General features: G+C 35.8%; 1 protein-coding gene across 1 annotated transcript in view; it reads right to left on the bottom strand.

The window, feature by feature from the left end:
* The window catches only part of LOC138707602 (cell adhesion molecule Dscam2-like), a 1,410,362-nt gene that overhangs the window by 979,147 nt on the left and 405,983 nt on the right, over window positions 1-25,232 (bottom strand). Inside the window, exon 2 of the mRNA XM_069837241.1 lies at window positions 16,110-16,436. Coding sequence (XP_069693342.1) covers window positions 16,110-16,436 — 327 coding nt within the window. The remainder of the gene's footprint in view (window positions 1-16,109; window positions 16,437-25,232) is intronic.

Raw genomic sequence — 25,232 nt, 5'->3', positions numbered from 1 at the left:
TAAATGGATGAACTACTTTTCTTCCTTCCTATACCTAGTAGAGTGATTTGTGTTTTACGCCAGTATCATCGAACTCCAGTCTTGGAGGGGGGAGCAAGCGGTGTTTCCGGTTCTCTAAAGGTATAGACAGGTTAATATTAAAAATATTAGTAAAAATAAAAAGATGTCCCTGTAATATTCTTATTGTACATTCTTAGACACAATTTGAGTTTAGTAAAATAAATTAAAAGCCTTAACTTATAACTTCTTACTGGTAGTAATATTAGTGAATTGTATAATCATATGTGATGACATTTGTAATTACTACAATTAGTTTTTACACAATACTGTTTTGTTACCATTACAGAATCATCTAAATATTATTGTTTGAAGTTGTATTTATGTTACTATTATTTTATAACCATTATATGAGCCATTGAGAGAAGAAGTGGTGTAAGTCAAAATTAGGTAATGAGTAGGGACCGGATTTTTACGGAATTACATATTATATTCCTTTCAATCTAACCGTATATAAAAATAACAAATCTTTGCGAATCTTGTAATTACCATTAATATATTAAAATTTGATACTACATATTTTTACATATTTACACCATATTACATATTATGGCTTGGTATTACATAAATCTACATATTTAGGGGTTTTATTCATTTTTACTTCTTTACAAGGAAAAATAAACCTGCTGCTGGGAAAGTTTACAATTTGAAATAAGGCTTTTTACCTACCCGAGAAAGGATATATTTCGGGACGAAACATATCATCTAAGTTCCAGACAGTAAAAGAGGCACTCACCCCTTACCGCCCACTGTAAATATGAATGAACAAAAGGCAACCTTTCTCATACAACTACTCTGTATTGTAAAAATCAAGGAGGGAATAATCTCATACGCATAAGCGGACGACATAGTAGTAGGGTCTAAAGACCTTACAAAGTTAAAAGAAACAATAAACATCATGGTAAAATGGTGCAATAAAAACAAATTTGATATAAATGTGAACAGGACAGAAATGATGATACTCAGAAACGGCGGAAGAGCACCAGAAACAGTAGAAATCGTCATGAAGAAGAGAAAATTAAAAATTATATCAGACTACACATATCTAGGCTTATCAGATATTGTTATTAAATATTTTCATGATTTTACATGTTTTGGTACATATTCAGCTTATTTTTCTTACATAAATATGTACATATTTCACGCTTTGATATTAAATAAAAATCCAGTCCCTAGTAATGAGGTTTAAAGTAAAAATTCTGTAAAATACAGCGCAAAGTAGCAATTAATATGTCCTTCGTGCTATCCACTGACTATTAATAGTTTAAATAAACTGAATATTAATTGCTACTTTGCGCTGTATTTTACAGAATGTTTACTTCAACCCTCATTACCCATTTTTGACTTACACTACTTCTGCTCTGAACGGCTAATATGTATCGTGACCTAAGTAAGATAATCCGGACCTTCCACACGCAAACAATTTTAACAACTCTGTCCAACAAGTGTTTATGTCGCATGTCTGTTTCGGACACCCATTTCTGCTGGCCCCTCTGTAAACATTAATGGCTGGTGTGTTAGGTTTTTCCTGAATATATTATCTGTACGCAATTACAGTTCTACGTAATATTATACAACTGTTTAAAACAATTAAGGGTCCCGTTAAGCAAGTAACTGTCACGTGATTTCCCCCGTTTCGACGAATCTGCGACATAATTACACGGTGTGATAGTAGTTTACATTATGGAGCAGCAAAAATTATGTGATATTTAGAAGAGATATTCAAGAGCGTTGTCACCAACTTGGATTGCTGATACTTGGATTGCCTTGACATTGCCGATATAGGCCTATACAGTGGTCAATGCAACAATGTGAACAACGTATTAGCGGCTACCGAACCAGCCTGTTGCATTGACTTGCAATACAAGGAAAGAAAAAGGACTGCCATGAATATTTAAACTTATTGATTTCCATTCTTCCCTCCCCAGGTTTGTCCGCTCGTTGTCGATGTTTGTTGAACTCCTCATGAATAAAATGAAAGTGAAATTTTTCATTATTTCACGGGCAAATGTGCGATTCCCCGCTCTGAATTGCATTAGCATCAAGGATAACGAAGATCACCAGAGTTGAAGAATTCTCAAAATTCATCCCTTTTGCTTTCAAAGCGTTCCGTATAATAATAGAACATGCTTCTCCTTTGCGCTTCGAAACTATTACAGAGTTAAATGAAGGATACATCTACATTGCTCTATTGCTCTGAAGTGACTTTTGTAATCACTATATAGTACCAAAAATAGTCTCTCTACGTGCTACAGACCGCTGCGCTGCAAGACAGGCCTATACGTCATAAAGTGCAGTGACGTTAGTAGAATACAGAAATGAAAGTTATGTCTGGGAAATATTATCAGATACTGGTAATTCATTAATAGTATTTTGCCATAGAAATTATATATTTCTCTCAATAATTTTCACACTATTAACAACATGTGCCAGAATATATGTTTCCAGAAATAGTTTTAAACTTTAAACACATAGGACAGACCTATAGATTCAGAGGTGATCCCATATTGAAACAATAAGTGGTCTATACCAGACGTCTCCAAAAGCCTACTCGCGAGTAAGCCCCTGAACGGAACCGAAGCCAGTACGTAATGAGCGCTCTCCGCCTCACCCAACTCCACCTGTACTGTACGCGATGTTTATGCGCAAACGAAGAGCAGTGGCGGACTGCCATTATCATTGTGTTGGTCGGAGAGTTCCACCGTTTCACAATGTCTTCTAATCATGGACGTACTACATTCAAGGATGAATAGGAAGAGAAATTTTTTGTGTTAGTGGGGAGAATGTGAAATGCTTAATTTGTTAGAGAATTCTTAAGCGTGTGTTAAAATTCAATAAAATACTGTGTCCAGAACAAAGTCAAAGTTTAAGAAAATTAAATTGTTTCCAATTACAGTTCAGAGAAGGAATTTCAAGATTGTAAATGTAATTAAATCGGAAGTCGAAACCACAATTAACCAGTATGTAGCTTACTCACATGTATTGGACGAAAACACAGATAGAAATGACAAAGCTCGCCTAGCCATTTTCATCCGAGGAGTTAATGAACATTTTACTGTGTCTGAATGTCTTCTAGATGTAATTACAAAATACTACTGGAGAAGATCTTTTCCAGGCCCTGAAAGGCACCATAGAACAGAAGAGGTTGAATTTGCAATGGCTTATGTCAATAGCAGGGCTCCAGTTTCATAGTATTTCAAAATAATATACAAACGTATGATATTTCTTATTCTTTTAATGTTATTATTTGTAAACATAAGCAGACCGTTGCCGCGATCCCCCACTGATCGCTTCCATCTGCTGAGGTACGAGTCGCTCCCCCTTCTCTAGCCTCACAGCACTCTGTGTTCGGCGGGCGGCATAGAGAGCACGAATGACGATACGCTTTTTGGAGACCTCTGGTCTATACTGTGACAGAGAAGATTTGCGTATAATCCAGAAATTGAAAGTTTATCTTCTTATTTAAATGAATATTAAATTATTTTATTTGAGTATGTCTTTTGAATAATAGTTACAAAAATATAACATGATAAATGAACTAAATTATTACAAAAACATATCGTTACTCCTTGAAAAACCTTTATGTGACATTTTAGTCAGAAATTAGAAAGCTGTTGGGAATCGCTGCTTATAAACTGGTAAGTGAATACTCAGTGATTTTGCTTGTATAATGGAAAAACAGAAACCATTTTATACAACCTCTTTTGAAAGTTGTAATCGTTTTGTTTCTCGTGAAAAGTTTTGCAGTTTTTCAGGGTGCAACGACGATAAAATAAAAGGGAATCTTGACACGCGTTTTTAACCATTATTTAGTCAGAAACATTTTAAAAATGTTATTCTTTTTGCGCAGATATACATTAATTGGAAAAATACTTCTAGCAAAATATCTGGGAAATAGCTTGTTAAATATGATATAACTTTGTCAGCTGGCAGTTTCAATCAATCGCTTTTATAGCCCCAAAAAACTAATTTCCTGGTGTTACATAGTCGAGTCCTCGACATCATCCCCTTTGATTTCATTACCTGGTTGAGTTTTTCCGAGGTTTTCCCCAACCAAAAGGCAAATGCAGTGTAATCGTTTGGCGAATCCTCGGACCTCACCTCATCTCACTACATCTCGCCAAAATATTGTAAAAAATTGCACAAAATTGTAAAAATTGTAGAAAATTACTAAATTGTAAAACTGTAAAAATTTGTAAAAATTGTAACTGTAATATTGTAAAATTTTGACTTGTTCCACATCTTAAAGCTTCATTGCTCATGTAAGATCTATGGAATAAAATAAATGAATGAATACCTACATTCCACATAACCAATACGTCATATTCATTTCCTACAAATATAAACTTGTTACATCATCGTAAACATAATCATTAAAAGAGTAAATGGTTTGGAACTATTCAGTATTGTTTCACACGATTAAAATTTTCTGGTTTTCCCCCCAACCTTCTCTTCGATTTTCTACTGTCTTGTTCTGTAGGTCATCTATCTTGATGAGACTTTTCTCGCAGTAGATTACTTTCCATATAGCCAACATTTTGAAGCAAATGAAATTTAAAACGAGAACATAATATATTGCCATCGTTCCGTAGCTTATAATGAAGATAAATTTCCTATGAGCAAAAACTTTTAATTACAATACGGGAATTATTAAATTTAACATTTTAAAAATTCTATTCTGCCACGACAGTCAATATCTCGATGCGCCTAATGACATATCACCACAGTCTACTATATACAGTCGCGAAGCTTGAGGTGACTTTTGCAAATCTCGTGATAAAGCGCTCCAAGCGGTTAGCAACTAGAAACAATTGACTGTCCACGGTCGAGTTTGGACTGTGTCGTATTTCCATGGAGTGCTAGCTCGTTGCGTATTTCACATTGATGCTTGTGAAATGTTCGTTATTGGTTGTAATGAAAATGTTAATGGCTAAAATACAATAATTGGAATAATAATATTTTATTAGAGACGTAGGAAAATTGTTTGTTTTAATGAAATATATTGATCACGTTTTATTTTCAATTCTGGTGGGATTATTATTGCTTAGGCCTACTTTTTTTTTCAAAGGATATGTTTTTAATTATAGCTGTTAATTTTGTTGTTATTTTTATTTGTTACTTTACTAGAGACGTAGAGAAGGTCTGTTATAATAAAATTTATTGATCACGTTTTATTTCCAATTCTGGTGTGATTATTATTGCTTAACCTCATCCCACTTTGTCAACTACGTAAGCCTACACTAGAAGTACCGGTACACGTAATTTACTCCATTAACTCATATTTCCATTATTATTTTTGTAAAGGGAAATGCAAATTAATATTTATTGGTTTCATAGTTAATTATCGCTATAATGTTGAATGAGTGAAGCGATTATAGTAAATTTCAGTTCGTTTTGCACAAACCAAAATAATATTAACCTATTTCTTACAGGTATCTTCGCGTTTATGCTCGAATTTAATATACTTCTTTAAAATAATGAATTAACTTTATGCATTTAATATTTCAATAATGGAAGGAAGGTGTTAATATTTCTAAAAGAACACAACGAAAGTGTAACATATTTTGTCGTCTACTAGGAGAGAGATCTGCGATGATGAGGCGATAGTAGCGATCCTAGTGGTGGGCAACTACCCATGTTTGCATTTTTAGTACATATTGAGCTTCGCGACTGTATATAGTAGATTGTGATATCACTTTGCTGATACATCTATAGGATGTTTCTAAATTTATTGTAGTCTACAGTGTGGGCGGAAAGTAACTTCCTATTGTAAAACGCTTATAACATTTATATACATTAATATTTTTATGAAACTTAATATACAGTTTCTTTATAGAGGGAGAATGTGATTCGTAATTGTACATCACATGACACTGCAGGAAAGGACTCAAGTTGCAGCCCGTTATGAAATCTGGCGTTCCGTTGTACCGGCGTAGAGATGGTGGCGGACAATGCACGGACCTGGATCCCAAGACAATCAAGAATTGCCATTAGAAAACCATGGACACAGAATTTGTAGTGGATACTCGCAGATGCAACATTCAGGACAGAGCCAACATTGCAAATGATTAAGGATATGTTGGCCAGAAGCCCGCAAAAGTCAACAACACCATAAGCCGCTCGTGAAAATCGCATTACCGTCAATGGTTTTCGGCGGAAGATTGTGACCATCGAATGGCGTAGGGTGAGATCATTCCAGGTTGATACGAAGACTGGTCCCAGTTGTTCATCAACATCATATGGAGCGACGAAGCCGTTTTTCATGGGTGAGGGTTTACAACTGTCACTACTGCGCACCAGAGGATCCGGGGGCCACGATTTAGAAGTCGCAAAGCTGTCCTAAGTTTACAGTGTGGTGTGCCATAACATTCAACCAGGTTTTCGGTCCGTTTATTCTTCGAAACACCATGAACGCAGAACGGTACGTAACCATGCTGGAAAATTACGTTTGGCCTATTGTTTCAACCTGGGATAATATGAATAACCTCATTTTCATGCAAGATGGTGCCCCCTCATTTTGCATTCGACGTCCGCGCCTGGTTTGATCAACATTTTCCAGAATGTTGCTCGAGTCGTCGTGGTCCGCATGAGTGGCCAGCACGGAGTCCCGACCTCACTCCACGTGACTTATTTTTGTGGATTTTGGCAAAGAAAGAGGTTTATCACACCAACCCAACTTTGGATGAACTGAATGATCGCATTCGCCATGTCCTCACTAAAGTACCGCAACAGTTCCTGTTGAAAACAGCTGAGGCTATCCCAAGAGATTCGAAACACTGGTGGAAAAACCCGGTGCACATATGGAGTCTTAATTTTAATTACAGACGATTTCCACAATTTCAAACTGCACAACAAAACTTGTTTCATTACAAATGACAAATGACAAATGATTAAGAAAATTATTAACAATTTCTAATAGGGGCTTACTTTCTGCCCGTACTGTAAAAGTCAATTCGGTCTTGCAAGAAGTTCAAACACTCGATTTATTGCTACTTATGTTCACTTTAACACTTGACTGAAACTACAGAAATTTTTTTTAAACTCGATTTATTTACATGAACCAGATTATTCATAGATATTGGCAATTCCTAAGCACCAAAAGGTTCTTAAGATATGATCAGTATAACGCGATCCATCGTACATGGAATAAATGTTCAACTACTGTGGAAGAAGTAAAATTTTCATATCCCTGCACATAGTGGGGCACAGATAATTTTGGTTGCTGAGTAAACCGGAACCAGTTAAACACAGTAGAAAACTATTACTCAGTATACATAGTGAATTTAAAAAATCACATGTTAGCTTTCTAAAACTCAAACCGAAGCTGAAAAGAACACGATGAAAGGACTTCTAATGACCACATGCAGAAACTTCCACGCATACTATGCAGGCAGACCTTTACAGCAGAAGTACAAACGTAAATCTAAGGGAGTGAAAATTTACTTTCCGTAGACTACTTACTTACAAATGGCTTTTAAGGAAACAGGAGGTCCATTGCCGCCCTCACATAAGCCCGCCATCGATCCCAATCATAAGATTAATCCAGTCCCTAGCGTCATATCCCACATACCTCAAATCCATTTTAATATTTCCCTCCCAACTACCTGTTGGCCTCCCCAAAAGTCTTTTCCCCTCAAGTCTCCCAACTAACAATCTATATGCATTTCTGGATTCACTCATGCGTGCTACATGCCCCGCCCAACTTCTGAATTTAATGTTACTAATTATGGCAGGTGAAGAATACAATGTGTACACTTCTGCAGTGTGTAACTTTCTCCATTCTCCTGTAACTTCATCCCTCTTAGCCCCAAATAGTTTCCTAAGAATCTCATTCTGAAACACCCTTAACCTCTGTTCCTCTCTCAAATTGAGAGTCTAAGTTTCACAAACATACAGAACAGCCGGTAATACAACTGTTTTTTAAATTCTAACTTTCATCTTTTTGAACGCAGACTGGATGATAAAAGCTTCACTAGCGAATGATAAAATGCATTTCTCATATACAATGTGCGTTTAATTTCCTCTTGAGTGCCATTTTTATTTGTTACTGTTGCTTCAAAGTACTTGAATTACACCACCTTCTCAAATGATAAATTTCCAATTTTTATATTTCCATTTAGTACTTTTTCTGGTCACGAGACATAATCATATACTTTGTTTTTTCGGCGTTTACTTCGAAACCCATCTCCTTACTTGCTTCAAGTAAAATTTCCGTTTTTTCGCAAATTGTTTGTGGATTTTCCTCTATCATATTCACGTCATCCGCATAGACAAGCAGCTGATGTAACCCGTTCAATTTCAAACCCTCTCTGTTATCCTGGACTTTCCTAGTGGCATATTTTACAGCAAAGTTAAACATTAAAAATGATACTGCATCTCCTAGCTTTAGCCTGCAGTCAATTGTTAGATAGACACTGGCCTACACGGACTTTTCTGTAAGCTTCACTGAGACATATTTTAATTAATCGAACTAGTTTGTTAGTAATATCTAATTCAATAAGAATATCATATAAAATTTCTCTCTTATCCGAGTCGAATGCCTTTTCGGAATCTACGAATAACTGATGAAGATAATATTTTATGAATATTTTAAATTCTTAATTTTTTTCTCGATATTGGCAGATATTTTTTTGCACTTGTGTAACTATGGTGGATAACTAACAATGAATGCAGTTTGAGGGGTGATTCCTACATGACCTCACTAGAAGTGTCCGTGTGACTTTCTTTCTTCATGTAAAGTAGAGAGTACGTCTTAAATTGGAGTGTTCATTCAAATTCAAAATGGAATGTGGGTTAGATATAGTTCACAGATATTGTCTTGAGCGCTCTATCGGGGACAGGAATATTTTCCTTTCCTTCTCGAAGAAATCCTTTCCTAGTGTTTTATCGCCTTCAAAAGAAAACTGAATTAATTTTTGTTCACCGGTTCAATCATTATTGTTTTTGTTATATCCATTATTTGTCTTCGGTCGGTATAAACTCTGTGAACCTCGTTACGAATAAATTGATTCGAACCACTAGACTATCGAGGACGACGGCATGGGAATTTCATGAGAAGATCTCATGGTAAGATTTCCAATCACTGGTGACTATTACACTCTTACTACGTCATACTACTTTTGACCAATAAAACGGTACGAAAGGACGTATTTCAACCAATCATGGCTGCTTATCACACAATTTTATCGCGTCCCTAGCATTTGTTTAATTTTATCGCGTCCCTAGCATTTGTTCCTTTGTTTGCCAACATTTGAAACTGCGCTGGTCTGGACGTCAAAAAAAATATATATAAAATTACAAATCACTCCAGCCGATGCACAGCAGTTTCAAATATGGCTCGCATTGGCATTCAAGAACAAGAATTAATAAACATCACTGATCATACCTATGCATCTTCTGAAATCCGATTTACAAATAAATGAAGAGGACCATTCGGAAATCCTGAATAAGTTGAATACACCATGTAGGCCTAAATCAACGAGTTCCACTTCTATTACGCACACGTACCATATAACATCAATTGAACCACCAACCACATTCAAATTTGAAAATTGTACATTCAATAATTATTCCTTTTAAAATTATTCATTCGGAAATCCTGAATAAGTTGAATACACCATGTAGACCTAAATCAACGAGTTCACTTCTATTACGCACACGTCCAATATAACACCAATTGAACCACCAACCACATTCAAATTTGAAAATTGTACATTCAATAATTATTCCTTTTAAAATTATTCATGTTTATTTTTTATGTCATCGTCGTTAATTAAAACTTTTCTAACACTTGTGTATACTAGTTAGGTTATGTTATAGCTTCTGCTATATGATATTATGGATAGTCGCGTATCAGAGATTGTTTAATATTAAGATTTATTGAAAATCATCTGTCAAGTGACGTTGATTACTGGGATTCGGAAAATTGAAGTGGAATGTTGCATTTTAATAAAAATGAAACTGAATCAACAATGCCTTCTTGACTAGTAACAGTCCACAGAGTTCAATGATGATTCCATAGTTGGCACAAGTGATACCGGTAACAAGAAAACATAATCATAAAACACTACTGCCATCTAGCATAATGTTGAGATGGTACAATAATAATAATAATAATAGTAATAATAATAATAATAATAATAACATTATAATACTTATTTGTCAGAAACCAGTGTACAAGGCCTGGATATGACATCGTCAGGTTCGATAGTTGATACATTTGAAGACAGTTGTATTTTCATAAGCCAATTAATATTTTATTGTATTGGAGTACTTTGTTACTTCTAATCTTTATATACTTTCTTCTAATCGTGTAATAGTCAATTAAATCCCACTCGAGTTTTGATTTTCTCTAGATAAATCAAAACCTCTAGTGAGATTACTGTTGATAATTATGCTGATAGATTGTGATATCGGGCTTCCACGATGATTGTATTTCATGTTTTCAGTTTTGCAACCATGTGCAGAGATTTAATTCCTCTAAGATTTCATAATCAAAAGCTACCGCTAAAGGCCATCCCACTTGCATTTATAATGACTGCAGCACTATTATTTTGTCTTGTTTACGTTTAAAATTAAATTCACGCAAGCATGATAATTTCAACAAAAGAGCAACGGAAGCAGATTGTTTGTAAGAGATTTCGTTATAGAAGGTTACAAAAAATTCTGTATTATCATAAACATGATATTGCATCATGTTTTGATGATAATAATGTACTTTAGATTGTTTGTTTAGGTTAGATTAATAAGCTCCAAACAAAAAATGTTTTAACACTTAAGTTTCATTATTATATAAACTCTATTAGGAGTATAATATCTACTTTTTATATTTTAAGATCCCGACCCTTGTAAACATCGTCGTTTCAACGGAGAGATATGTATATATTCGTGTAATGAACCACAAAATGGAATCATCGTGAGTATAATGTTTTTTTTAAGTCCAATAACTTTTATCCAAGAAACACTGCTAGATACAAAATGGTCACACTGGCGCGAAACATGGTTAAATACCAGTAAATCAGTACCTGTAATGATGGAAAAAAAAAGCTGTTTTTCATTTATTTCATTTCATAATCATAACATTAAGGGGAGATTGAACAGCCTATATTGACAATACTAAATTTCCTACGTTCAGGTGTAATTTTCTCAAGAATTATAAGAGCTGGACGAATGAACTTTTCTAGTAGATATTACTTACCTAGTTTTATAGAATATACCTCATTTAATAATTGCTACTTACTAAAATTTGTTTAAAAATATTTTTATTTTCTACTTAATTATCTATTGCTGATTGTAGTGTAATATACAGAGTGTCAAAAAGTATCCAATATTTCAGGAAGTGATAGTATAATAAAAACAAGAAAATAATGTCTAATAAACATGAGTCCTACGACACATACTTCCTGAGATCTCAACACTTGTTCATAGGAGATGCTCAATGTGACGTCCATTCATGGCAATGCATTTTTCTGCCCTACAATACAGCAGACTACCAGATAATCATACCGTAGTTGCACCCCTGGCATGGAATAATGATACGTCGGAAGGAATACTGAAAACAAAAGTCTGGTTGCGGATATGAGCGGGGGTCAGCAGAGATGATGTTGTGAATTTTTGTAATCAACATGTGTAGGCTGATGAAAATCCCCATGCAGTTGAAGAAACAAGGCATCAGCACCGATTCTCAATCAACGTATGGGCAGGCGTTCTTGGTGATAGATTATTAGGGCCGTACGTGCTACCACAGAATTAACTGGGGATCGTTATCAGGTCTTCCTTATTAACGTATTAAAATAAATTTCAAAGAGTCCGTGATTCCTTACGCCGAAGGCCACAGGATGCATTGCCATGAATGGATGTCACAGTGAGCACCTCCTATGAAGAAGTGTTCAGAGCTCAGAAAGTATGTGTTGTAGGACCCATGTTTATTAGACAGTATTTTCTTGTTTTGATGCATACTAGCATCTCCTAAAGTATTGGAATTTTTTAACATTCTGTATATTCACGAAACTGTTTAAATGAAATAAAATTTTGTTTAATGCCTATCTTTAGTTGTAATAAGATCCTCCGTGAAATTTTAGACTTTTATATCAAGTACTTTTTGAGAAAAGTGCACCTAAGTACAATAAAATGTACATTCAGGAAAAACGAATGTAAAGTTTTCTTTGTTTTCAGATATGAAATCGCCCTAAATTTATCCAGCCTCATATTCTTCGTCTTCATCTTCTATCTTCCTCTTTGTATGACTTCTTGTTTTTCTTGCCTGTTTCTCTAAGTCAGACCTGCAGAACTGTAGCTCTTGAGAGCGACTGCTTTCCTCCCCTTTCTTACCCCACCCACCTTTTCTACTTGTGCGGTCACGGAATTCTAGTTACGCTCGGCTGGGTCAACATTCATTCTCGCGGCGGAAGTCGATCATCCCTAATAGAAGTGGAGTGAGGCTGCCGTCATAGTTCCCCTACTTTCGAGTTCTGCAGGCCTGCTCTAAGTTATAAAGAAATGACTGAAGTTCTACGAGAAAATGGGCGTATTCAGGATGAATGTCTTTTTAACACCGTATAATAATAATTATTATTATATGCATACTAGTCGACAAAGCGAACATGCGTAGCGGACTGGAGGTGCTGCTGTTGCTCGATTACTTGGAGTTCGCCACAATAGCTAGCGCTACCAACTGTTATGTAAAGAACATAGGTCAATTATGTCATTAGTCAGTCAGTCTGAAAGCAGCGGTGAAGCAGAATATTATTCTGTAAGAAGAGATATAATCTGTTCTAACCAACGATCCGTTTTACATAGCGAGGCAAGCCGTATTACATTGTATCACAAAATACTGTGACATAGAATAAGCGGAGGATAAAACAACTATTCCTCTAAGGGACACTAGAACTGAATTTTTGGCCAACATGATAAACATGAATACTTTCGCTGCTTTCTTTTTTACTTAGTAAATAATTACCTGATACATTTGTTTAACATTCTGTGCTATATTTAGTCTTAGCCTACTACATTGAAAGGTCTGCGACCATTTTCAAATCGCTACGCGCACCTCTTTTAAACCTACCACACCCACTGAAAATTGCGCTTTCTCAAAACTCCGTTTCTGGTCAATAATAAAATTCTTAGCGGCTTCCCTTTGCTCCCATTTAGATGAAACTTTGCAAGAATACTCAGCATACTTACTACTAAAAATTAAAGGAAATTATCAAGCAAAATTTATGATTTGTAAAAAAATTATATCTCATGAACTAATTCGGAAATTAAAAAATTAATGAGCAGCTTTCTTTATCATGAAATGTAAGTCATTCACAGAAAATGTTTAAGAGCGGGGATGTTTTTAATTTACGTATAATTTAATATCATTAAAATACGTGGAAATTAATATCTAAGGAACTAATGAATGAACTTGATGAAATTTGGTACGGTTATTTAAACGTAAATACACAACAAACTCGCCGAATTTGAAACATACAAACCATACCTTGCGTGGTAAAGGAGTTATTGTTTATAGTGATCACCCCAAGGCTAACTCATGGGTAAGCAATCGAAAGGGCCTATCTTCCTCAGAATGGACCAATGCTTTAAAAATGTCAAGCAATATTTCGGCGGTTCGCGCAATACCGGGCAGAACTCTAAGCACAACCCGCTGCCGTCATCCAGACTGTAGTGAGCTTGAAACACTTGGACACGTGCTTGGACAATGCTCTAAAGGCGAGCTGCTGATCAATGCTAGACATCATCGTGTACGACATGCTTTGGCAACATCGTTAAACACTTTAAATTGGGAGATTCATGAGGAAGTACATTGTGTATCATCAGATGGTTCTTTTAGACGGGCAGACATTGTTGCTATTAACGGACGCTTAAAACGGGCTCTTGTTCTTGACCCTATTATCCGTTTCGAAAGAAACATAAATCAGGCCACCGAAGTTGATATTGAGAAGAAGACTCTATATGAACCTTGTCTGCCGCATCTATCTCAAAAGTACCAAGTCCCCTTAAACAAAGGTCTGTCATTGGTTTGCTGTTTGGCAGTAGAGGTTCAATTACAAAATTCACATGGAATTATCTTAAGGAACTTCACATTCCTTTTGATTATGTAATGTATATTCTTATAAATATTATCAAGGATTCCCTTCAAATACTACATCATCTCTATTTCAATTAATCCACTTATATTTTGCCTTCAAAAATTAACTTTCTTTTTTCTTTAATGTATCACATCATATTATATTGTAGATATGTATTGTATTCAGGACCTTGTGGTCACTCAAATTCTTTGAGCTGATGTCTATAATTTAGAAATATATATAAAAACTTTATAAGTTTCAAAACTCTGTGTCATTGTTCCTTAAACCAAGCTACAAACCGTTTATTGTAGTTGGTCAAATCATAAAGTTATAAAATGGATATAGAGTATTGTTTAACTCACACATGTAAGGTCAATTAAACAGTGTTCATGGGTTAGATAATAAACATACAATATATATATACAAAACACAGTTGTATGAACACTTTATAAATGATGATAATTAAGATTGGTAAAATCCAGACATGTTTCGGAGGGTGCCCTCCATCTTCAGTGACATTACCACGACGCTGGTTCAGGTGTTCGAACGCGATGTATCGTGACTGAGTCTCCTTTAAGCCACGATACATCGCGGTCGAACACCTGAACCAGCGTCGTGGTAATGTCACTGAAGATGGAGGGGCACCCTCCGAAACATGTCTGAATTTTACCAATCTTAATTATCATAATTTGTAAAGTGTTAATACAACTGTGTTTTATATACAGGGACATCATTTTATTTTTACTTCAATTTTTATTGTACCTGAGTTTTTTAATGTACTTCACTCCCACCCCTTCTACTAAGGAAGTTCCAACTCCACACAGAACCAAGACCGCAGATAGTAAGCAGTACTGAGTTACTGAGTATAGTACGTTCCAGAAATATGTTCGCGTTTTCCAGTGACGAAAGCGCTTTCAATATTGAATCATATTTTCGCACAGGTACTGTCCGTTTGCCTACGTCGCATCCCGATCTCCCCCACCTGCTTCTGCTCGCCCCTCTGTAATAGCTGGGGTGGCTTAGCTCTTTTCTGAAACATTAATTTATCTTAGGAATTGGAAGTTTACGTAATATTATACAGCTGTTTAATTTAACTTAAATAAAAGGGCCTCGTTAAGTAATTAACTGTCACGTGATTTCCTCCCTTTCTACAATCCTGCGGCATAACCACTTGGACGGACAGTAGATAGCATGTCTGAGTAATTTTATATTTTCGGGTCGGGCAGAATTGAAGATTGAATTTACAGTACGTAGAGTAGGTACAGAATTATTTCAACATGAGTTACTAGTACGAAGGACGAAACTGGCAATTGGAATTAGATGCAATAGTCTATAGTGCGATAATATGCACAAAAGAACTTAAGCCTGTATCGAAATGAACGGCCACCATTTTCAAAATTGTGTTTAAATATTCATATTATGATTATTTTTCAATTTAACTTCTTTCTCTATATTGTACGCTAATGTGCTGTAGACAGTATAATATACACTGCATAATGAATACGTTCGCCTGGATAACTCACTTCGTGAGTAAAAACACTTATTCTTAATACAGTACTGTCCTTTGATTAAAGAAAAACCTAATGAAAATTATCAAACTCAAAATCGCGTTATTTCCTAGTTTGCGTAAATGGATGAACTACTTTTCTTCCTTCCTATACCTAGTAGAGTGATTTGTGTTTTACGCCAGTATCATCGAACTCCAGTCTTGGAGGGGGGAGCAAGCGGTGTTTCCGGTTCTCTAAAGGTTTAGACAGGTTTATATTAAAAATGTTAGTAAAAATAAAATGATGTTCCTGTATATTGTATGTTTATTATAGAGTATTGTGTTTGGAAAATTAAAATATTATTTGCAATTATTTAGAAATGAGGCGTAAACTTCGCTATTGCTTATGCTGAGTTCTTTAAGAAGATATTGCAATCTATAAGTGAAGAATGCTGTAAAGAGGAAAAGGCATGCGGAAGAGGTTTGAAGGGACTCACCAGCGCGGACCTGCACGTCCAGGGACACGACGCGGCCTGCGGGATTGCTGGCGGCGCAGCGGTACGTGGTGCTGTGCACGTCTTGCCGGAAGTGGTCGCCGCGGAACGGCGGGAACACCAGGCTGCCGTTGGACAGGACGTCGCGGGCGCCGCGCACCGGGCCCACGGGCGACCCGTCGCTGCCGAGCACCCACTCGACGCGGGGGTCGGGGGATCCCTCGGCGGCACAGTCCGCGCGGCCCCCGCTCGAGTTGGAGAACACCAGCAGCGACGGAGGCTCCAGCGTGAAGCGGGGGCCCCGCACGTCCGCCAAGTAGCCCCGCGCACCTGGAACATTGTTACTGCTGTTAACCTAACTATAAATAAACAATAAGTCCAACATTTATTAGTAAACACATAGAATTTTATAACTTTCATAAGGACATTTTCGGACATTATGTCCGGAACGAATTTCTCCTTTCATGTTCGGAACAGCCGGAGCCGTGGGACTGAAGCCGGATGGTCTATGGCGATTCCTTGGCATCAACCCCTTTGATTTGATTACCCCCCTTTGATTTGATTACCCCCCTTTGATTTGATTACCCGCCTTTGATTTGATTACTTGGGTGGGTTTTCCGAGGTTTTCTCCAACCAAAAGGCAAATGCCGGGTAATATTTTGGCGAATCCTCGGACCTCACCTCATCTCACTACATCTCGCCAAAATATTGTAAAAAATTGCACAAAATTGTAAAAATTGTAGAGATTTACTAAATTGTAAAACTATAAAAATTTGTAAAAATTGTAATTGTAATATTGTAAAATTTTGACTTGTTCCACATCTTAAAGCTTCATTGCTCATGTAAGATCTATGGAATAAAATAAATGAGTGAATTAATGAACGCACGTTTTATTTATTTTCTGGCAAAGTTTTCTTGGGATAAAGTTTGGTGAATCTTGAATTTGGTATTGCCAGTATAGGAATTAAAAACAAACACTGAAAATACCTTAGGTTTGTAGTGTGGAGTAGTAGAAACTCGACGTGATCACTGGTAGAGCTGTGCTCCCACCCAACCCGCCCTAAATAGGTTCCTTACTTATATAGGAAAATCGTCGTACTTGAATGAAGTCGTTGTGACGTAATTTGAGGTGGAGTGGGAGAATGATTGCATTGTCGCCAACTGTGGTAACCATTCATATAATCTTAAATGTTATGTTTTATTTAACGACGCTCGCAACTACAGAGGTTATATCAGCGTCGTCGGATGTGCCGGAATTTTGTCCCGCAGGAGTTCTTTTACATGCCAGGTAATCTACATGAGCTTGTCGCATTTAAGCACACTTAAATGCCATCGACGTGGCCCGGGATCGAACCCGCAACCTTGGGCATAGAAGGCCAGCGCTATACCAACTCGCCAACCAGGTCGACTCATATAATCTTACACACCAAACCAAACCTAACCTAACCTAACCTAACGTACTACACACCTATTGTAACATTCCTCACGTTTAGCACACCTGTTGTAACATTCCTCACAGTTTCATTTCGTTTGCCAATATTGGCATCCCTGCTATACCTATAGCATATAGTCTGCTGGAAGTCAGAGTCATCTAGTGGAAGTGAAGTGAAACTGCGACTCTGTTAATTACGTTTCCTAAGTTGATTCTATGTTATCTGCAAGAATTTTTGTGCCATTGTAGTGATAATTGCATTTATATTGTACAATAAAAATTGAAATGTGTCGTGGCTGAGATAAATGCGTTCGAAATTGATTTCCAGCGCCACAATCCCAGTGATAAACGTGTGAATATTCGTTAGGAGTCCGTTGGAAGTGGCCATAGGAAACTGCATATTGACCTCATTAAAATAAACCTTGAAAAATGAGTAACGTCCCATAATTTTTTCATTTGGAAAGTTTTAAAAAATTCGCAAACATTTAGGATTTCCCAAAAACGGAAAATGAGCATGTCTGAAATGCGTCTTGTCCGGAACGAAAGTTTGACTACAATTTTCGTCGCTACCTCGTCACAAAAACTAAATTGTTTTGTCTCAATCTAAAGAGGACATATTCAATAACATCCACCACGTTGTCCACACCTGTGGAGTAACGGTCAGCGCGTCTGGCTGCAAAACCAGGTGGCCCGGGTTCGAATCCCGGTTGGGGCAAGTTACCTGGTTGAGGTTTTTTCGGGGTTTTCCCTCAACCAAATACGAGCAAATGCTGGGTAACTTTCGGTGCTGGACTCCGGACTCATTTCACCGGCATTATCACCTTCATTTCATTCAGACGCTAAATAACCTAGATGTTGATAAAGCGTCGTAAAATAACTCAATATTAAAAAAAAATTCCACCACGTTCCCCCCCCCCCGTAGAAAATATTAAAGAAATGAACGTAATTAACGGGTTTAACCCAAGAAATGTAGTCCCAGCGTCATGTCCGAAACGATGGAATGATCCTCTTACATTATTATACTACCATTGTGAATTCAAAATTCCGCTAACGAAGTTTCCATATTGCAACAGGAAAGCAAAAAATTCCAGGCTTCTGATTGGGTCAAAGACCATGATGAAATCCACCGGCGTGGCTGAGTCGGTTAAGGCGCTTTCCTGCCGGTCTGAAGTTGCGCTCTGGCGCGGGTTCGATCCCCGCTTGAGCAGATTACCTGGTTGGGTTTTTTCCGAGATTTTCCCAAACCGTAAGGTGTATTCCAGGTATTGTATGGCGAATCCTCGGGCTCATCTCGCCAAATACCATCTCGCTATCACCAATCTCATCGACGCTAAAAAACCTCGCAGTTGATACAGTGTCGTTAAATAACCAACTTAAAAACCATGATGAAACCTTCATCCTTGCGGTGAATATTGATGAAGTCCGGAGGGTATAATTAGTCAAATCCATTGTACTCATCTCCACACTGGGATGCCCTGGGATCCTTGATAATGCGAAAGAGAGAGTGGTGTTCGGAAAGCACCGGGAAGCTACCGCATGTTTTAAAGAAATACATACTGCAAACACAAAAATAAAGAAACATCCAAATTCGAAATTTGATGATAGTGGAACAAATAGACATATTTAAATTCTTTGGGCGTTCTATAAGTATTTCGTAATATGAGCTGCTGCCAAAAAGTCAAGAAGAGGATAGCTATGGCAAAAGAAGCTTTCAATATGAAAAATAGCATTTTCTACGGGTCTTTGCAGAAAGAACTTACGAGGATACTAGTGAAGTGCAGCATTGTATGTGGCAGAAGCATGAACATTACGACGAAGACAGAAGCTACCGGAAGCATTTGAGTTGTGGCTATGGAGAAGAATGCAGAGTGTGAAATGCACTAACAAAATAAGAAATGAATCTCTGCGAGAGAAAGATTGGGTGAAGGAAGAATAATGCTAAAACTCATAGGAAGAGAGAAAGTAGATGACTGGTTCGCTGGCTTCAGCTTATTAAAATAATGCACAATAATAATTTTAGCTGATAAGCCGTTACATTTTTTATGGAAATATACTGTAGAAGCAAAATAATATTTGTTTTAAATTTCTATTAAGGAAAACAGAAGATGTATTAAGAAAATCACTCCTGAAAATGTGATACTGATGAAAACTCCTCTTCTATAGCGTCAAATACTCTTATTCATGCTCACAGATTTCACTTTCAGGATTATTTTCATCCAACACTGGTTCAGAATCCAAAACATTTTGAAGAGAACATGCATTTTCTGGTTTCAAGAGTTTCAATAATGGAATATCATTTTTCTTTGATAATTTTAAGCCAGGACGGTTTTTTTTTCTTTGGTAGTATATTATGTCCTGAAAAACTGAATGGCTGGAAAGCAGAATTGTAAGTACATGATACTGCCCATGACCCTGATGTGTAAAACACGAGTGTAACATATTTTGTATTGCGAATTTTGAACCTTATGAGATAACTTACAGCACTTCACTCTCCTGACATTTAGGATCAACGAAGTGAAATACTGTACATCTTTTACAGTCTATAGAGGAGACATGGAAGATTATGAAAATGTCATCGCCGGAATAACGACTTAAGTATAGTTAGGCTGTTATTGCACACAGCGTCTCAATTTATAGGAATCCGAGTTGAACAAGTACAGTTTCAATTTGTTTCTAAAACTTGATAGTGTCCGACAGTCTCTGACATGCTGTGGTAGAGTGTTCCAGAGATAAGCTGCAGAGACGGTGGAAGATGAAGGGAATGGAGAAATATGAAGAAAGAAGAAAATACATATTTTTTAACTTGTACCAAACAATTTTCAATAAGTATATTAATCGATTTCTCTTAGAAGAGCAATGTTATATCACGTCCTTTGGAGATATACAGGGACATCATTTTATTTTTTACTAACATTTCTAATATTAACCTGGCTATACCTTTGGATCAAAGATTAAGAACCAGAAACACTGTTTGCTACCTCCTTCCACGACAGGACTTCGATGATACTGGCGTAATATACAAACAAATAACTCTACTAGGTATAGGGAGGGAAGAAAAGTAGTTCATCCATTTACGTAAACTAGGAAATATCGTAATTTTGAGTTTGATAATTTTCATTAAGTTTTTGTTTAATCAAAATACAGTACTGTATTAACAACGAGTGTTTTTATTCACGAACTGAGCTTTCCATGCGGACGTATTGATTATGCAGTGTTTATTATACTGTCTACAACACATTAGCGTACACTATAGAGAATTAAGTTAAATTGCAAAATAATTATAATATGGATATTTAAACACAGTTTTGAAAATGGTGGCCGTTCATTTCGATACAGGCTTCAGTTCTAATGTGCATATTATCCCATTGTGGACTATTGTACGTAATTCCAATTACCAGGTTCCTACTTCGTATCAGTAACTCATGTCTCTATAAGAGAGACATTACGTACTGTAAATTCAATCTTCACTTCTGCCCGATCCGAAAAGATAAAATTACTCAGACATGCCATCTACTGTCCGTCCAAGTGGTTACGTCGCAGCGTCGTAGAAAGGAAGGAAATCACGTGACAGTTAATTAATTAACGAGACCCTTTTATTTAAGTTCTTTTAAACAATTGTATGGGTATAATTTTTAGTAGGTTATTTTACGACGCTTTATCAACAGCGTAGGTTATTTAGCGTCTGAATGAGATGAAGGTGATAATGCCGGTGAAAATGAGTCCGGGGTCCAACACCGTAAGTGTATGGGTATAATATTACGTAGGCGTCCAATTCCTAACAGAAATTAATGTTCCCAGAAAAAAGCTAAGACATCCCAGCCACTAGCATGTACAGAGAGCCGAATAGAAGCAGGTGGGGGAAACCGGGATGTGACTTTGGCAAATGGAAAATGATTCAATATTGAAAGCTCTTTCGTCACTGGAAAATGCGAACATATTTTTGAAACGTACTGTTTACTATGACCGTAAGGCTACTATGACTGTATATGCGGTCTTGGATCTGTGTGGAGGACGGTTGAACTTCATTAGTAAAAGGGGTGGGAGTGAAGTACATTCAAAAACTTTGGTACAATAAGAATTAGAGCAAAAATAAATTGATGTGCCTGTAGAAGAATACCAGGAAAATGAAGGTTAACAAATCATCTCTTCATTATTTCCCTTCTGAGAAGAAGTGACAAAGAAGAAAGTACATCCTTTCGTTTCGGAAACATTCTTTCGTACCAACAATATTCGATACAGAGGTGCGATACGTAGTTTAACATCAAAAACCGATTATACAGTATTTCTGCGATTTTTATTTGGTTTACACGTAGACCCGTAGGTGAACATTTGTTTTCTTTAAATTGGTATAAATATACTATAGCTTACATGTAATTATGGGGTCATGTGAATCTGCAAAAAGGAAAAATTTGGAAACACCTCATAATTCACGACACGAAACTTTCCGTAAAAGTGAGATTTCATTAGATATTTTGTAAAATGTATGAGCGGCTTGCACTCTACCCATTTATTACTTCCTCATTACACACAACAGAAAGAATAGCGATGCGGCGAATAATGGGGGAAAAATACACGCTTCCAGCCTTCCTAATTGTGGAAAATTCGTTGTGTGCTGCATTTCGTCTAATTATTGCAAATAATTCCGTCATAAAATGTTTACGAGTTGCTTTATGCGGGTAACCTATATGCGAAATGAGCAAGAGTACTAAACACTGAAATGTAAAAAAAAATATGCTACCGTATATTTCACTGTATAATACGAAAAATAAATATAAAATCCCTGTACGGATTTTTACAGCATTTTGCTTTATGATTAGAATGCCTAATATGAAGAATATTTTTAGCCTATGATATGTTTACTTTCTGGCAAAATATTTCTAGCTCTTTGCCCCTGACTTCAAAAGAAACTGTTAAAATATTCATTATTTACTCTAATATGCCGTAACTTGAATTAAAAAATTTTTTTCTCAAACTAAAAGTATATCATAACAAAAATGAATACGAATTAATGGAAAACGTTTAATATCTTTATTTAGCTTAACTGATGAATTGTATATGCCATAAATTGAATAGTAGTCTGTATAGCTCAACTGATGAATTGTATGTGCTGTAAATTGAATAGTAGTCTGTATAGCTCAACTGATGAATTGAATATGCCATAAATTGAATAGTAGTCTGTATAGCTCAACTGATGAATTGTATGTGCTGTAAATTGAATGGTAGTCTGTATAGCTCAACTGATGAATTGTATGTGCTATAAATTGAATAGCAGTCTGTTTAGCGTAACTGATAAATTATATGTGCTGTAAACGGAATCGTAGTCTGTATAGCTGAACTGATGAATTGTATGTGCTGTAAATTGAATCGTAGTCTGTATCGCTCAACTGATGAATTGTATGTGCTGTAAATTGAATCGTAGTCTGTATCGCTCAACTGATGAATTGTATGTGCTGTAAATTGAATAGTAGTCTGTATAGCTCAACTGATGAATTGTATGTGCTATAAATTGAATAGCAGTCTGTTTAGCGTAACTGATAAATTATATGTGCTGTAAACGGAATCGTAGTCTGTATAGCTCAACTGATGAATTGTATGTGCTGTAAATTGAATCGTAGTCTGTATAGCTCAACTGATGAATTGTATGTGCTATAAATTGTATAGTAGTCTGTTTACCTTAAATTATTGTTTACGCTATAAATTGTATAGTAGTCTGTATAGCTCAACTGATGAATTGTATGTGCTACAAATTTAACAGTAGTCTGTATAGCTCAAGTGATGAATTGTATGTGCTGTAAATTGAATAGTAAGTCTGTATGGCTCAAGTGATGAATTGTATGTGCTGTAAATTGAATAGTAAGTCTGTATAGCTCAACTGATGAATTGTATGTGCTGTAAATTGAATAGTAAGTCTGTATAGCTCAACTGATGAATTGTATGTGCTGTAAATTGAATAGTAGTCTGTATAGCTCAACTGATGACTTGTATGTGCTATAAATTGAATAGCAGTCTGTTTAGCGTAAATGATAAATTATATGTGCTGTAAATTGAGTCGTAGTCTGTATAGCTCAACTGAAGAATTGTATGTGTTGTAAATTGAATCGTAGTCTGTACAGCTCAACTGATGAAATGTATGTGCTATAAATTGTATAGTAGTCTGTTTACCTTAAATGATTAATTGTTTATGCTATAAATTGTATAGTAGTCTGTATCGCTCAACTGATGAATTGTATGTGCTATAAATTTAATAGTGGTCTGTATAGCTCAACTGATGAATTATATGTTCTGTAAATTGAATAGTAGTCTGTATAGCTCAACTGATGAATATTGTATTTGCTGTAAATTGAATAGTAGTTTGTATAGCTCAACTGATGAATTGTATGTGCTGTAAATTGAATAGGAGTCTATATAGCTCATCTGATGAATTGTATGTGCTATAAATGTGATAGTAGTCTGTATAGCTCAACTGATGAATTGCATATGCTATAAATTAAATAGTAGTCTGTATAGCTTAACTGATGAATTGTATATGCTATAAATTGATTAGTAGTCTGTGTCGCTCAACTGTTGAATATTGTATATGCTATAAATTGAATAGTAGTCTGTATAGCTCAACTGATGAATTGTATGTGCTATAAATTTAATAGTAGCCTGGATAGATCAAGTGATGAATTGTATGTGCTGTAAATTGAATAGTAGTCTGTATAGCTCAACTGATGAATTGTATGTGCTATAAATTTAATAGAAGTCTGTATAGCTCAAGTGATGAATTGCATATGCTATAAATTAAATAGTAGTCTGTATAGCTTAACTGATGAATTGTATATGCTATAAATTGATTAGTAGTCTGTGTCGCTCAACTGATGAATATTGTATATGCTATAAATTGAATAGTAGTCTGTATAGCTCAACTGATGAATTGTATGTGCTATAAATTTAATAGTAGCCTGGATAGATCAAGTGATGAATTGTATGTGCTGCAAATTGAATAGTAGTCTGTATAGCTCAACTGATGAATTGTATGTGCTATAAATTTAATAGAAGTCTGTATAGCTCAAGTGATGAATTGTATGTGCTGTAAATTGAATAGTAGTCGGTATAGCTCAACTGATGAATTGTATGTGCTATAAATTTAGTAGTAGTCTGTATAGCTCAACTGATGAATTGTATATGCTGTAAATTGAATAGTAGTCTGTATAGCTCAACTGATGAATATTGTAGATGATGTAAATTGAATAGTAGTCTGTATAGCTCAACTGATGAATTATATGTTCTGTAAATTGAATAGTAGTCTGTATAGCTCAAATGATGAATATTGTAGATGATGTAAATTGAATAGTAGTCTGTATAGCTCAACTGATGAATATTGTATTTGCTGTAAATTGAATAGTAGTTTGTATAGCTCAACTGATGAATTGTATGTGCTGTAAATTGATTAGTAGTCTGTATATCTCAACTGATTAATTGTTTATGATTATAAATTGAATTAATCTACTTGATGTGAATTGTACAATTCTGTATAGCTCAACCAAAGTATGCTTGTAAATTGATTTAATCTGTTTACTTTGTATTGTATATGTTTGTATAGTTTGGCTGATGAATGTTATATGCTTTAAATTGAATAGTAATCTGTATAACTCTATTGATGAATTGTTTATGCTTGTAATTTGAAGTAATTTGTATGCTATGTGTTATCA

This window comes from Periplaneta americana, chromosome 10 (assembly GCF_040183065.1).
Source record: "Periplaneta americana isolate PAMFEO1 chromosome 10, P.americana_PAMFEO1_priV1, whole genome shotgun sequence".
In the NCBI taxonomy this organism is placed as follows: Eukaryota; Metazoa; Arthropoda; class Insecta; order Blattodea; family Blattidae; genus Periplaneta; species Periplaneta americana.
Note: the sequence above shows the minus strand (reverse complement) of the source record. Positions and strands in the feature narration are given on the sequence as shown.